At 40.0% G+C, this 17,362-nt stretch overlaps 1 protein-coding gene across 8 annotated transcripts in view; it reads right to left on the reverse strand.

Moving 5' to 3' along the window:
* Positions 1 to 17,362, reverse strand: part of Celf2 (CUGBP Elav-like family member 2) — a 497,862-nt gene that overhangs the window by 292,540 nt on the left and 187,960 nt on the right. For 4 of the 8 annotated variants that reach the window (XM_026391838.2, XM_026391836.2, XM_026391837.2 and 1 more), the window contains exon 1: positions 7,911 to 8,056. The exons of the other annotated variants lie outside the window; for them this stretch is intronic. In XM_026391838.2, coding sequence (XP_026247623.1) covers positions 7,911 to 7,984 — 74 coding nt within the window. In that variant the 5' untranslated portion in view covers positions 7,985 to 8,056. Of the gene's footprint in view, positions 1 to 7,910; positions 8,057 to 17,362 lie in introns of those variants that run through there. 8 annotated transcript variants of the gene reach the window in all.

Below are 17,362 nucleotides of genomic sequence, written 5' to 3' on the forward strand. Positions count from 1 at the left end.
GGTGAAGACAGAGGTGTCTGGCCCCTGCTTTCCTCTCCAGGCTCCAACCCTGAACAGGACATTGTCAAGCACTGTGGGGGCAACCCTTCCCCTGAATGTAGGAAACTGTTCAGGAAAGAGCTAACAACACAGGCTTCAGAGAAGACCAGAATAAAAGCCATAAATCTGGAAAACACGAGAGGCATCAGAAAAAAAGCTGTGCTATTCTGTGTCCCCACTGAATCTAAGCTGGGGTACGAAGAATCAGGAGTGAAGAGCCAAACAAATAAGCACACTAAATAAATCCACACGAGTGCCCTAACACACTTCACTTCCTTGTGCTTTATATGGTATCTTTCTCTTCTGTAATTCCCCTAAAATTTTTCAAGGATAAAGTGCAATGTCAGATCTTAGCCCACGCTTGTTTAGTTTCAGTTGCCTGACACCCAGTGTCTTCCTCTGGGTTCCAAAAAGACAACTGGGTATGAAGGTCTGTGTGTGTTCCAGGTGGTTTATGACAACTCAGTTCTTACTCCCTTATAGGCTCATCGACCTCTGGTCATGGTCTCTTTTTTAAAATGTTCACTTTGCAAGCTGGACTCCCATTACAATCATCAACATTTCAAGGACTCCTTGTGACAGCATTAGGGATGGTTTGATGATATAAGTCATATAAAACAATAGCAGTAGCCAGAAAGTGCAAGGGAAGGAAGTTGGTCTGGTCTGTATCAGATGTAACTGCACAAGAAAAGTGTCTGTTTAGGGGCTACTGGCCAGACATTTCTGTGATGAGTCTTTCTACCATCCTACTCCAAATTTAGAAGATCTTGAGAGTAACCACATCTCAACTGCCACTGAGAAAAAGAAGGACCCCCAAGGTGCCTAGATTTTGCAGCAAGGACAGACTAAGCCACAGAACCAGGAAGGGTCACGACTTTTTACCCAACATGATATGACAGGATTATCAGAGAGAACTTTAAAAAAAAAAAAAAAACCTTTAAAATAATCTGAGATTCTGGGGAATAAAATTGAAAACCCAGTCATTTTTTCTAACAGTATGAGTAATCTGCAGCATACAGTTGGTCAAAACGTAAACCTTTCTGAACCTTAAATTTCTCAGTGACAATGATACATAATAAAATAATCTGCAAATACATGTTATGCTATACAACAATTTTATAACTTTCATAACTAAAGACCATTAAATGGAAGATATTTAAGATACTTAAGAAAGTGAAGAATTATGTCCAATAAGATGGACTCTTATAAAATTATACTTACATTCACATACACACATTTAGGTCTATCAAGCACTGCCAGGTTAATAACAAAACATTTTGCTTCTTTAGCCCAAAAGAAGCAACTGATTCTCTTTGTGTCAGATACATAAGGAGTAGCTCTTCTGCTACAGAGGGAGACTGAAACAAAGACATACTTCAAGGAAAAGGATATAAAATATCACCTTAAAATTTAAGGAGCCCAAGTCAAGCTATGAACTTTCTTCAGAAATAACATGAGAATCAAACTTTTCAGCATTAAAAAAAAAAAGACACAGAATTCTGGACTTGGCATATAAGTTGAAGTACTTAGGAGTGTACTATATGATCCTACAGAATTTTTTTTTTTAAGTTGTCCAAAAGTTTCATCAAGATGTCAAATGAGCTGAGGTTAATTGTCTTTTGAGTGCAAAGTCACACCTTCCTCTGGGAAGCAGGAAGTCCTACTGGAGCCTCCAAGTGTCAGATAAAGCAGCTACTGGGCTGGGGGAACTTGATGCCCAGGGTCACAACAGAGAGAGCCATACACAGCATCACTGACAAGACAAACCTCTGAAATTTCTTTAATTGTTGAGCCTTTACACATATCCCATAGTTACAGCAGACATATCCCATATTTAAAACACTATTGCTACAAAAGGAATCCTGGTCAATGGGTCACCCTGATGGCTCACTCTGACCCTGCTGCTGACCTAAAAGATGATTAGAAAATCTCTTTGGGTCGGGCACCATGGTGCACACCTGTAATCCCAGCAGTTTGGGAGGCTGAGGCAGGAGGATCTCGAATTCAAAGCCAGCCTCAGCAAAAGTGAGGCCCTAAGCAACTCAGTGAGACCCTGTCTCTAAAGAAAATACAAAAAAAAAAAAAAAAAAAGGCTGGGGATGTGGCTCAGTGGTTGAGTATCCCTCAGTTCAATCCCTGGTACTACCCCGCCCCCCCAAAAAAAATCTCTTCGGAATAGATTTATTTGAAATCTGAACTTAAGGCCACATCAGCCTGGTAGAAAAATACAGAATAAACCCGAATGCTTCATTCTCAAGATAACCGAAAGTTAATCTATATAAATCTTTAGGGAAAAAAATGGGTCTAATAATTTGTTAGTAAGTTGGCTGTGAGGCATTCATTCAAACAGAGTAATTAAAATTTAACCAAAACCTGAATTTGTACTCATAGATCACTGTGAAAGCCATATGATTACATATTTATTAGCATTACATTTTAAATTATCAGCTGATTCTACAACATCACTCTCACTATGTGAACGTAATGTATAATCTACAGTTCATAAAACTCTGAGCTGGCACTGTCAGAGAGTAAATTTCCAACGTGCTCACTCGAGGCATGTCAACGAGAGAACTGGAATTGTATTTCTATAAAAATAGTCGAAGTAATCACTTTCTGTCATGATTTAGAACAAGCAGGGAGAGTGAAGCTGTTCAAAACCTCCCCTAAATGTCCCCCCCTCCTTTCTTTTAGAAGCCCTTCAGGAAGAGTCTGAGGCTCACACTAAATGAAAAAGACATTCCCAGGAGGAGGTGTCTATCCCTGCACATCTGGATTCCGAGCAGGAGGATATTGGATGGCACAATTAAACAGTGATGATGCTAAAGGGGAATAATTATTTTACAATTACCTGAGAGCATCACATTTACTGCTCTAATTAGTTTTTGTTTCCCACATAGGTTTTTCCAAGAACGCGTGCAGCTCCATTTCTCCTAGGTCTAGCAAGAGCGTGTTCTTAAGGAAAAAATAAAAATACATTTTCTGCACTGCTACACAAGTAGCACACCATGTTACTTTGGAACCTCCTGGATGGTGCAGACACAGGATGGCATGAGAAGTTGGAGGTGCTAATGAACTGGAAATCATTAGTGGCTTCTAAACCCTCCCTTCTGCAGTTCCCTAAAAACAAATATTACACAGAGAAACACCTCACCCTCTGTGATGACCTACGTCATGAATGAGAACCAAAAATTCGACCCTCCCCTGAAGAAGCAAAGCCTTTCAATAAGCAATAATCTAAACTGGAGATAATGACTTTCTAAATTTGGGTGAAGTTCAGTGATGACTTATTAATTTAGCTCCTTGAAACATGTTGAAAGTATAACATGTTCCATTTAAATGCAAATAAGGAATGCTGATAGTATTGCTTAACATTTGTGAGGTGTTTTTTTTGTTTTGTTTTGTTTTGTTTTAATTTTCAACAATGACATCAGATTGCCGTTAGGACATTGGTCACCTGAGTCTACACATATAACTCAACAATGAACACTACCTTGAATTTTTGCACAATAGCTGGGATCATACTATGTGCTAGCTGTATACATTCAAGTGCACCAGGTTATTTTGTGTGCCAAAAAGCTTCAACTTCTTATTTTTTTTATGAGAAGTAAAATAGTGTTTAAGAAACAAGGGGGTAAAGAAGAATGAAAAGTTTGGGAATTTATGCAAAAAAAAAAAAAGCAAGCAACTTCAGAGGCCTAATATAGTGTTATTATAGCTGTAAGGGGGAGAAAAAAATACTGAAGTAGACAACATTCTAAACAATTCTATGAAATCTTAATTACTAGGTTCATATCTGAAAACCCCATCTCCTTTTTATCTTGTCTTTCAAGGTTCTTGGTTCCCCAGTTCATTGCATCTCATCAACAGATGCCAAAGTAATCCCAATCCAGCATATTACAATTAAATAGCAAGACTTCACAATTAAAATTATACCTCTGCCCAGATCAAAGATAACATTCACGTTCTAAAAAGCCAATGTGGGATGAATTTTTGGTCTCAGAAAGCAACTGATACTAAAATATGCACTGTTAACTGAGAAATCCCACCCGAAAAAGTATTTTTAAAAATTCCCTTGAAGAACCATATGTACAGCTCTTCTTTTAGAGTTTTCTCATTTTAATTTCCTTTCATGACCATCATGGAATCAGGCAATAAATGTCAGTTATCTCAGGATTTTATTATTTGTAACTGCATTTTCCAAATAAACTTTAAATGCCATACGGGGTGGGGGGGAAGAAGAGCCCACTGCTGTCAATCTTCGTCTTGCTAGTAAACAACAACAACAAAATTGTGTAATTAAAATATAATCTCATTAGTTAATGAACATATGGAATAAATAAATTTGAACTGAATAAGAATATGACACTTGACATGTCAACCTGAACAGGTGATATACGTTTATTTCTTACAATGCTCAAGCATTCTCATGTGGTACAATTTTGGTCTTCTGATTAAAAAATATGACATACTTTTTAATTACAGTTCTCTTCTCCCTCTCCATCAGCATATGGACATACATTCACCACACCTCACCGCCCTCCCCACACACACACTTGGGAAAAAAAAAAAAAGCCCACAGCTTTGCCATTTACTGCCTATGGTAAAATGTGCAAGCTCTTTAAACATCATCTGTAAAATGGGGATAATATTCACCCTTTAGATCTACCATGAAGATCACCAACAATGAAAATAAAGCACTCAGGCACAAATTAGGCATTTAACTAACAGCTCATGTGTTCTCATTTTGGTGGTCTGATTACTTTGGCCCTTATCTATAAAATGAATGCTGATAAGATTGTTAAAATTGAAAAGAACTTTAGAAACTATGATTTCCTTAGGACTACCTTTCAGTTTATTTATATGCTGACAGATATTTTGCCAGTTACCCTAACTTGGGAAGACTTACAACCAAAAAGCCAATTCACCAAGTAGATGAATTTACAATCAGCTTGATTTTTCTCAGTTTCAAAAGGATACCTACTGAATGTGAAAAAAATTAACAATTTCATTTTCTCAGTATCTTCAGTATTTAACTAATACTTAATTAGTTAAATTAATTATAGATAAATACTAATTTTTTCACCTGTGATTTCTCATTATATAGACCTTATTTATCAGTTGTTTAAAAATTCAAAAGCACTCAAAATCTAAATGTATATATAATCACTAAAAAGTTGAAACAAAGGAGGGAATACTACCCCTACTCCTAATTCAAAACTAACTGCCCCAGTTTAAAACAATTTTTTAAAAAATCAGTACCATTTTCATGATGGTTTGTTGTAAATAGTATTTTATAACAACAGAAAGAACAAAAACAATAGTCCAGATTATTTAATGTGTTCATTTCCATTTACGCTTTAGATACAGAATGTGTAAAACCCCCAAATTTTAAGGCACATGCAATTCTTTGCCACTACAGAGCCTTACATGTTGTGGGCTCTTTAAACACTGAATGGCTCGTGGGGCCATCAAGCATAATAATTCATCTCAAAAGCTATTTGTTCATCTGCCTTGAGGACTCAAACATATTACATCTTGAAAACTTATCTAATATATTCTTGTGGGAAAACGTCACTGAAAATATTTTCTCCTGCTTTAGAAAATCAACCCCGAAAAGCCCCCATGCTTTATTTAAGTTTCTTTTAGGAACAGGCCAATATCTAGCAGACTGCAATTTAGTCCAAGCAGCAATATACCATATATGACAACCAGTTCTCAAAACAATAAATCCACACGGCTATCTTCTCAACTGTATGAGTATGGCAATAAAATACACTGCCTAGGTGGGTTTCATGCATTTCCAAATCATGTTCCCACCCACATACCTCTATCCCCAAATATAGCCTTCAATATGAGTTAATTACAAGCTATTTTGGAAAACATGCTACAGTGTTCTCAGGGCCATAGGAGACACACAATAGTTATCTTGGAAACAAATAATAAAGCTATCATTTACAAAAAAAAAAAAATTTAGTTCAATTAAGCAATAGTTGACAAACACTGAAAACAATCTGGTTCCATTCCAAAGGCTATCATTTGGAAATAACGAACATTTGGAAGAGAAATGGAGTAGAAATCATATTAGGATTTGAATAGGAAAGTCCATGGCTAAGATACAAAGTCTCCATTCAGACTAAGGAGTATGAATGAGCCATATTCATCTACCAAATGAAAAGGACAAATTAAATTTTCATAATTCATAATTTAATTGACAAGAGACTACATCTTTCAGAGGCCATTAATACTTTAAATTCACAAAGCATTCATTAGCTAGATATATGATGGTCACTTAAGTAGCAGGTGACTATAAATTCAAAATCATAATCAATCTAATTCCTTGGTTGCAGTCTACTCTAACACAGGAAACACATAAAACTTCCAAACTAGCTCACCTGCAAGCATGCATTAAATGCAGATGACAGAGATCTCTTACATCACAGAAATGTTACTAATCAGGATTAATATCTCACAGAAAAAGCACCAAAAGGAAATTAAATGTTTTATGTTTTCTGATTATCTCCGTTGAGACCACCTATTTCAGCAAGTTTAATAGTCTTCATATTGACAGAAAGGACGATTCACATTTAATGAATTCTATCATCCTTCCCACTTTCTTAATTTTAGGAAGGACTTAAATAATTGGCTACTGCAGAGTTGCCTAAGAATCTCAACTCATAACACCTGACATACTAGAAAAAGCATCTAGCATCACAGGGAAAAGTTAGTTGCCAGGAAAATGGATCATAAAACTCGGAATGGCCGGAACATTCCGAAGAAGACCATAAGGTGCCAGAAAGTGTGCAGATGTTAAGTCTTAACAGTGGGTAGAATCGGAAACGTTTTGTATGTCCTCCTACTCGACAGCAGTACTTTTCTTCACTAAATATCTTTTAGCCCTACATCCACTATCAAATCTCTCACCCGTTAAGAGGGAATTTTATATACTCCAGACCTTTCTGACTCACTCTAACAGTTATTTTCCTATTTCTTTCGATTTTCTTTACATAACATGCCTGAAATTCAAGTAGATCCTATTGACTTGACATCCCTGAGCTCATCAGAGAAACTTCCCTATCAAGGCTAACAAGACTGATAAAAATTAGACATAGTTTCCTTTCCTCCTGGAATCCCAGCTCTCCAGTTCTTCCAATAACCGCTCTACCCTAGTTTGACGACATGTAAAACAACCAGAATCACATTATTAAATTACAGACTGCATATCAGACAAACCATCATGATTACGTAAAAATTACCTCTAATTTCTACAATAGAGTGCACCTGGCTACTTTAATGCTTTATAATTATCATACCTCCCCACCCCCGCCCCCCTTTTTTTTCTTCTGTGTTTCTCTTCTTTTCTCCCACCTTAGGAAAGGAATTTTTGCAAATGGAAAGTCTGATGGATGGATAATTTGGTAAGGAGGGATCTTTAAACGGGCCGCGAGAGCTCCATCAGCTCCACAGCTCAAATGACACGAGCGTGCACACCAGCACGCGCCCACCCCGCCCCGGACCCCGTGCTCCGCTGGCCGGTCCGCGGGACGCCGCGCCCCGCCCAGCTTTCTCTCAGGCCGCTTGGACCCACAGACACCGCGCCCCTCTCGCCCCGCTCACCCCTCCAGGTCTCCGCGTCCGGATCGCCAGTGCCCAGTGGCTGGGCGTAGCACGTCCGGACGCGCTCCCTGCTGCCCGCGTCCAGCGCCGGCCTCGGAAAGCCCAGAGGGCCGCCGATTCCCGAGCGGCCACCACGCGCCCGGCAGCTGCGAGCGCCGCCCGTCCCCCCGCGCCCGCGGGACCCGCCAGCTGAGCCGACGACGCCCGCTCGGGCGCGCGGACACTCGGCCCTGCGGGCCGCCGGCCACACTCACATTCTGTCCGGGACGAGCAGGCGGCCCTCGACCATCATGTCCGGGAGGAAATCCAGCTTGAAGGCAGAAGTCATGTTCTCAGGCGCTGGCTGCGGTGGCGGGGGGCGGCTCTGCGCGCGTCCGAGCGGCCGCGGGCGGCGCGAGACGGGCAGGGACAGGTGCGCGCGGCCTCCCCCGGCGGCCGCCGAGCCCGCACTTGTCACATTCTCTCCCTGGCGCTCTCCGCCAATCCCCTCCGAAATCCAGTGCCGAGGCGGCCGGCTGCCGAGCGCCAGGTGCGGCGGGCGGGGCGGAGCTCCCCGGGCGCCCGCCGCGCCGCGGCTTAACCCCTGCGGGCCCGCCCCGCCCCAGGAGCGACCCAGGCGGGTGGCCGCTGCCCGGGCGCAGCCGGCGCGCTTTCTGCGTTGTCACGCTTGCCTGGGGTCCCCACGCAAACCAAAATGCAAACTCGTGCTCCGATCTGGCCCTGCCCTGCTGCACTCAATTCCCCATTGCTCTGGCACGAGGCCGCAGTGGCCACTTGTAGGAGAGGTTTAGTGCTGGTGCTAAGTGCCAAAGCCCGATTCCCTTCCAGCCCAGAACCAGGCTCCCAAACCGAAGCCACCGGAGACAGAATCACCAAGAGGGTTTGTTTCAGTGCATGCTTGCCAGTGTATGAACTGACAACAATCCCTGAAATCGTATTTAGGCAAAGTATCAGATAAATACGGCCCAAGTTACATTTAAGGGCTTAACTCAGTGCTTTAAGGTGACAGATCAGTCTTTGCACAACTGTACTTACTCTCTTTTGTATCAATTGAAAACACTAAAATATGGACCAAAAATAACAGTAATAAATCACATTTTTAAAATATTGATAAATCACCAAACTGCCGGTTCCTAGTATTTAACACAATGATTGAAAACAAAACAAAAATAAAAATAACTTCATGTGTTTGGTCTATAATGTAATGGCCACATTTAAGCTTGTGACTGATTTCCTAATAGGAATCAAGGAAAGTGGCAAGACTTTCAGAGAAGCAGGCGAGTTAAATTTTTCCAAGTTATTTGTGAAAGAATTTGAAAGATTAGTTTACAAGGTGACATTCTAATTTATCGCTCTCTTTGTTGTGTTGTTTATTAAACCAAACTTTTCAGTGCAGTGCCAACTATGTAAAATTACACGGTATATTTCACATTCTAAATCAACATCATAAATGGCTTACCAAAAGTTTATAGTTTGCCTCTTAGGGTAATCATCACTTTTCATTTTGTTTTGTAATTACAGGGTTTAAATTTTGAGGGTAATGCATATGTACATTTATTTAAGTGTGCACACACACATATGCTATACACACACACACACACAGTTTTATTTGAAAATCTGATTTCTACTCCATGTTGTTTTCATTCTAAAGAAAATCAGAATGTGGTGCTCAGGAACTGGGCTTCTCACAATCAAGTCTTAGTTAACCCTCTGGCTACAGTGACCCAGCTAAGTCACAAGTAGTTAAATGTATCAAACACTATATGGAGAAAAGATTGTTTTCATTTTTTTTTCCTCACCACTTTCTTATGTGATGAGATTTATCTTTACAGATTGTGAAAGAAAATAGATATTTACATATCAACTTTAAATCCACAATTTTAAATCCAGATTTGGTGCATTGAGCAATATGGAGTAACAACCCTATGATATTCAGTTAACTCCATTCATACTTAATTGACTTGATTTCCTTCTCCAGCTGAATAATATATCGGACTTTTGACCTAGTTGGAAGGTAGTTGAAATGCAGAGCTAGACTTATCATTTTCTAATATGGCCTTTCCTGAGGATACAGGTGTAGGCTTGTATACAGTTGAGAAACAGTTGCAATAAAATGAATTCTTACATCCAAAAATACCCAAACTTTCCTGAATCCTAAGCTACATTTACTCCCCACTTTAGCTATTGCTAGTACCTTTGAAATTCTACAATTCTTGTTGGTCTTTTAATTATCTAAATAATTGATTGGATAAATGAAGACAAACCTTGACAGTTTTTAGTTTTCCATGTTATTATATAAATCCCTTATATATACAAACAGCCTATATAACCAATTTAGGAGACAACAGAACATGCCTCCAACAAGCAAAACAACCCTGTTAATCAAAAAGAGAAATATCTTCATGTCAGTGATGGGATGAAGTTTCATACATATCTACATTCTATAGGGTAGAAAATGCTTCATTAACATGTACACTTCTAAAATATTTATTTTCTCTTTAATTGCATGTGAATTAGTTAGAAAAAGCTGTAGGGAGGCCCTCTTCCTGACTTAAGCCTTCTCAGTAGTTTGTTAAATTCTAGCCTCAAATCCCTTGAGGCAATAGTGGATTCAAAGCAGCTTTTAATCATACTATAAGGAGGGTGAAGTAGTATGTAAGTAGGTCATAGAGAGAGAATTACAAGTGCATAGGTTATTGCCTTATTTAACAACTACAGTGCAACATAGTTTCCAAAGCACATTTGCTTTCACCATTTAAAGTTAGAAGGAAAACCAGGGTCAAATATAAAAGAAAACTCAGGCTACATGAGATGTAGTGTGGTGAACCAAGGAAAGCTTATGGAGTGTGGCTGAGTTTAAATAAACACTCAGGCTGCCAAATACATAAATAATATAGTGATTGCATAGGCACTTGATGTAGGTGCCAGAAAGAAACAAAATGCTCACACACACCCCCATCCCATTGGTCATTCACGACAGCCTTCCATGTGTGGTTTTCATTTCTAATATCCAAGTTTCTATGATCACAGCACTAGATGTTTTTAAAAATAAGAAATTCAAAGCTCTTGTGCTTAAAATGAAAACAAAAAAACACTCAAACGCCACCTGATGAAAAGCTTAAATTTCTCATTTCACTCCTTTGGCAGAAGGGGGGAAAAAATCTAAAAAAATTCAATAGGGCCCCTTTTAAAATTTTCATGTAGTAATGAGCCATTAGATATCATGTTTTGGCAGTTGGAGTTATATGGCACACAGCTTCTCGGGGCCTCAGTGGAACACTGGGGTTCAATGAAGCTATTTTATAGCCAAGGATCTTATCAACAAAAGTGAAAGGCAACGGGAGGCCATCAGAGAGCCCCTCTTGCGGACATGAACCGATTGGTGACACCACCATGTGCTGACATCACTAGGGACCAGGAACAATGAAGTTTCCCCATAGTTTTAGCTCCATTGTAGAAAAACCTTAAGCTCTTCTCTAGACCCATCCCCCTACCTCCCTAATTGTCTCTCTCTCTCTCTCTCTCTTTTTTTAATCAACTTGCTATTCATTTCCCAAACAAAAGGCAATTCAAGAATTGGAAGCACTTCAAGGGAAAGTTTCTGAATGACCTCATTTTATCCGAGGCCTTCCAAGGCAAGCCAGTACGCTGTGCTGCTTCAACTCCCCACTTCCCTCCTCGGCCCTCATCTCATACTGAGTTTTGTCCAATGTCTATTGTTTGAACACTGAATTATCACTAGCATTAAAAAACAACGGTCAGTAGCAACAGAGTGCTAATAAATGCATTTGTACAAAGAGTACACATCGCCTGAATTGGAAGAATCCTTTTCCTGCCACCCCGATCAGCCAACTAGAATATAGTCCACCAACTGTAGATCTTTCAACATGTTTACAGTTTATACTCCAGAGACTGGTGGCTGATATATACTGATTAAAGTTTATAATGAAACAAGTTCATTTTCTTCTGCAGATGACCCTACAGAGCTTATGACAAATTTCTATTTTTCAAAATAATTCCTGTACATAACTTTCCACATAGCAGTCTTTTTTTAAAAGGAGTAACTATCAACAATGCAACCACAGAACAAAGATGCACTAGCAGCTGTTCAGTTAGTTGAAAAAAGCTATCTCAAGTAAAGGATTTCTTTCTGCCCCTCACTCCTGGCTACTTATTGCAAACCAGAATCCCAAACATCTTTCCCCATCACACTTTTGAATTCAAATTTTATTAACATTGCTTTTTTTTTTTTTTTTTTAAGAAACAAAAACAAAACAGAAAAACAAGCCCAGTGTGCTGAGAATCATTTGGAACAAGAAATACAGGCCCTATAATGGGATTTCCCATCATTTCCAGGCAATAAATTTGAATTCCACATGAATTTTAACTACTTGAGAGAGTATCTGGCTTTGTAGCCATGTGTTTGTTCTTGGCTGACTCCAATTTCATTAGCAACTTACAAAAAATAAATAATGGCTTGGTTTGAGTTTTTAAAATATGCTTTAAGTAAAAGAAAAAAAAGCATTAAGTGATACATTATAAATTGTTATTCTAGTTCCTCCAGAAAGATATCACCTAAAAACAAATATTAATATCACCAATCATAAGCTTAAAATCAACACTGGTTTCCCCCCCTCATTTTGAGTTTTTGATCACATTCTTACAACTGGATGAGTAAAATTAAATGCCTGTACAGATAAAATAGTTATTAAACTACCATTTTACATTTTTAAGGGAATATTAAGCAGTTGCTGTCCTTTGAGAGCAGCTTTTACTGGCTTGCAATCTTGTGTATTTCTGAATCTGTTTTTAATAGAGCCCAAAGACTGCGTGGTGAATTCATCTTCCTCCTGAGGAGGCACTCCAACTGGAGACGGTTCTTTGCATACGTACCTTGTTGGCACTGGAAAATGAGCTCCCCGACTAGAGCTCTCAGGAGCTTCCAATCCAAGGGGAGGAAATGTTAATACTCTGGATCTCTCGGACCCACAGCCCGGCCACCTCACCACTTCTCTCCCCAACCTACCCTTTCCTTTTCCCCCTCTCTCCATCACACCACTTGTCTTGCTTTCTCTTCCTTTCTCCTTTCCCCCCTTCTCTTTCAAGTGGGAGCCAGACAACATCTGAAGCTCTCCTCTGGAGCTGTGGGTCTGAGGAGGTGGGTGACTACCAAAGGGAAGAGAGGAGCCTTAGGTGGCTTATCTGCAGAGAGAGAGAGAGAGAGAGAGAGAGAGAGCAAGTTGCACTCGCCTTGACCAAGGCTGATTCTGAACTGGGAACAGCTGTCTCTGCAGTGGGCGGTGGGATTCCTTTCCAGACATTACCAGGGAGAGGGAGGGGGAAGATGGGAGTAAATAGCATGGGGAAAATTGGGAAGAAGTCTGGGGGAATGGGTGGGGACTTGAAAAAGACTTCCCTGTCTAGCACAGTGATTTGCACATGGAAGGCACTGGAGGGGGTGGGGGGAACAACTTTGAAGGAATGTCCAGTGCCCTCTTGAAGATGCCGAGATTTGTCAAACTAAACCAGGTGCCCTTATCTGGTGCCAGCCTGGCTGGAGGAACAAAATTCATACTTATCAGAATGAGGTTTCTAATTCCCTCACAATCTGCCCTTCAATACCCCTGCCCCCACCAAATGTTTTCCTCCATCAGCCAGACATTCTTATCTTACCGTCACGTGTTATTAAATTTAAAAAAAGGAGAAATTACTACTTGACAAAATACAACAGCTGAGGAGCAACAGCTGGGAGGACACAGTTGTGGTGGTAACATTGGAGCCCAGAGAATACAGCAACAGGTGGGAGAGAAAGAAAAAGAGATGGATGTGGTAAGCTTTTTTTTGGGGGGGGGGTGAGACAGATCTGGGCAAGAAGCAAAATCTCAACTTAAGAGGGAATCAGCCCCCATTTGCTTGAATCTCCCCCATTTGCTCTGAACAAATACATCTTGAAGTAGAGTGAGGATTAAAACAGCAAAAGCTTGGGTGTCTGTAAAAGCAAGCACATGAATCACTTGACTCACAATGATAAATGATCCCCAGCAAAGAGCTTCTGGCTACTAAGATCAGAAGATATCTGATCTGTTGCATGCAGATCAGACTCTTTAGGACAAATACTACTTTCAGACTGAGTGAAAAGATTATGAGATTTAAGAACCAAACCTGTTGGATTCGGCATTTTATTCTGTCAGAGAGTTTGATGGACACTAGGGACAAGTCATTTAATTTTCTGATTCATCAGTTCGACCTTTGTCTTATACGTGGCCATTGCTTCCTATGAGGGATGAATGGCTGACAAATCAAAGCCTACCATGATCCTCAGATAAGAAGTACAATGTGTTAGCCTAATTATTACTACAGCAATTATATAACCAAGCTATTAAAGTGACATGTAGGTTGAAATACATCAAGGTTTTGAGCACAGGAAATTTATTTTTTCCCTATAATATGGTTCAAATCTTGAACCATTTTTAGCCTATGAAAGAGGTTTTTGAAAATCCCAAATGACTTTTTATTTAAATTTGCTTTTGATGCTAATTTCCAGTAAGTCCATTAGGGGGGAATTTTTTTTTCTTTCTCTTTAAAGAACTTCCCAAAAATCTTCAGGAAAAATTAGTAGAGCTATCTCCCCAAGAGGACTGGGATGTACAATATCTCATCTCTATGGTTGAATGTGACTTAATTTTTAGTTTCTCAATTCTCTATTAATGTTAATAGTCACCTCTGCTCTACGTCATAAGAATAATGTAAAGTTAGAGAGGAGATGTGGATGACCTTGGGAAATCGGGAAGAAAGGTAACTAAGCTTAGGATATGATTTTACTTTATTTTAAAAACAAAGATCAATTCAGAGGCTGGGGTTGTGGCTCAGTGGTAGAGCACTTGCCTAGCACATGTGAAGCACTGGATTCGATCCTTAGCACTACATCTATATATACATATTTATCTACATATAATTCTAAATAATTTGTTTCTTGGTCATCATTGCAGTATGACATATTTGCCCACTTACACACATAAAGATTCACATTTTAATTTCATGATGCTCTAAAATTCTCTATTACTCCTTTGCAAATCTATTCCCATTCTACAGATTAAAGCCCAAGAGGAATGAGGCACAGAATGCTTTAATTCAAAGACCTTGTGAACTCTAAGGTAAACAAATGAGGGTACAGAGGGGTTTTTTTTTTTTTAGATTTCAGAAGTAAAAATTGCTGCTTTCAAAAATTGTTTTCCTTATTCCTTTAATTCCTTCTTCTTTCTCATCATTCTCCACTTCTTTAGTCCTGTCTCCTACACTCTTCCTAAAACTGGCCCTGGAAGGTAGACAAGGTTAAAGGGACTATAATTCAGGAAGAGCTAAGTGGCTGAAACCATAAAAAATAAACAGGATTTTGACCTCAGATCTTAGGTGAGGAGTCCTTTGCTGAATTGTACAACTATCTCATTGGTAAAAAAACAAACTAGGAGGTATATCCCATCAATCTCTATAGTAGAACTGCTGCCCCAGAGGAAGTCTTGGCAAATGACAAATTGTTATGCTTCCCATTGGCCAGGGCAGGAATATGGCTGAGCCCTGAGTTATAGTCCCTTTTATTATGAGCTGTATCTATGGGCCCATGACTTCATCTGTCTTGGTCTTAGTGTTTCACCTTTAAGTTGAGAAGTCACAACTACCACCAACTCTTGAATAGCTGTGAGAATTATATTACCCGAGACAAAGTAACCAGTTAGTGGAATGTCAGGCACAAAGCATATTGTTAATAACTTTCGATTCTAGTTCTTACTTCTGTCATAACACCCCATACCCCAATCTTTGCTGGAACCTGGAACTGGCAAATGAGAAGGCAGAGGGAAAGTAAAAAGCAAGCCCTCATCCTGTGGTTCTTGTAGCACTAAGGTTTTCACTGACCTAAGGCCCACAGGCCAACCCAGAAGTGACAGTTTTGGGAGAGCAGGCCCAGAGCATTCTGGGGCTTGGAATGAGGTCTCCATTGCTTTTTATCAAGTCAGTTTTCAGAAAGAAGGTCAACATGAATCCCAACCACTACTTCAAGGAAGTCCATACCACTCCTGCTCACTCAGAGAGGATTCCTAAAGCATCTTTAAATGAGCAGGTAAACCAAATCACAGCTGGTGTCCCAGACCAACACATTCAAAAAGCTAGGTGTGATAAACAGGATGTGTGGTCCTTGTTATGACCAGGGTGGACAGCTTTCCAGGGGAACAAAAAGCACAGACTGACTTCTGCCTATATGGACCATCATGTCCTTGCTAGAGACTTCATACACCTGCTAGAGGCCAGCTGCTGCTCTGCCTTAAGTTTCAACAGAGTTTCTACTAATTGCAGCTGTGAGCTTACTCAAGACAGGGATGAAAAAAGCCAGGAGTATCAGAGGTGTATTAGCATTATACAAGCTCTTCTTTACCATGACAACAAAGTTTGTTGAATTGAATAATTCTGCAGGAAAATCCTAGTTTTTATTTCTTTTTGCAGAGGGCATGCTGGCACCGATGCTTCATGAATTCCAGTGAGTCATCAGGGTCCTGGGTAGCTATCACTGGCAGGTCAACCTGCAGTGGGCTCAAGTAGCAGGAGCTCAAGCTGCCCTTGTAATATGTATCAATCTGAGCTGGTGTCACTCTCTCTTCCCGCATGCCATTTCCTGTTGGCGTTGATATACAAGAAAATGTGCCAGAATTGGTCACACAGAACAACAACAACAAAAAAGCTATGAGGAAGATATGCACACCTGTATCTGATCATTTCTAATGACTTTCCAAGAGGCAGAAGGAACTAGGTGCACCTCATCCCAAATCATGTTGACCAGCAGCATCTCTGGGCTGAGTGGAGGTTCAAAACACACACACACACACACACACACACACACTCTCTCTCTCTCTCTCTCTCTCTCTCTCTCTCTCTCTCTCTCTCTCTCTCTCTCTCTCTCTCTCTCGTGCGCGCGCATCTGAGCCCCATCTCTGTAGATTGGCACCATGTGATCTGAAAGATATTCTAGCTCTGGGACACTCATTTCTATTCACTGCAACAGGACACCTCACATGTACCTCCCTTTCTCTGACACCCTTTTCTCAATGTCAGCTAAATAAAATGCCATGAATTTTAATCCACTCCAAACCACTGTTTCCTTTTTACTACAGAATAAAAGTCACTGTTAGTTCAGAAAAATTCCCAAATCCAATAACAATTAGAGAAGCAATCAATAGTTTTATGAAATAAGAACACCCCATCCCCCAACAAATCCCTGAGGAATTACCAAAATGTAGAAAGAAATGCAATGAAGGCTGATAAAGATGATCCGAGAAAGGATTATTGCCACTGTATGGACTTGCACTTGTTTAAAGAAGTATGGATAAATGTTCCGGGGCAGATGGCACTAAATCAACTGCATTCTTTAATAACTTTTACACAAATCTCTCTACAGAAAAACTAAGTTGGATATTTCCAATTTCCTCATGACTGCAATTACACAAAATCAAGTTGTTTTTTCATTTACAAATCCTGACACCTTATATGCTGAGCCATGCTTCCCAGTAGCACATTTTCCTTTTGCATTTTCCCTTTCTTTTCATCATCCTGGGTGTTTCCAGGGCTGTGAGCAATGAACTTTCCATCAGGCACATTTTCACCTAATTAACCCCCCTGATTACAATAATTAGTATTGATTCACTCTTTGAATGACTTT

This window comes from Urocitellus parryii, chromosome 9, assembly GCF_045843805.1.
Source record: "Urocitellus parryii isolate mUroPar1 chromosome 9, mUroPar1.hap1, whole genome shotgun sequence".
Lineage (NCBI taxonomy): Eukaryota > Metazoa > Chordata > Mammalia > Rodentia > Sciuridae > Urocitellus > Urocitellus parryii.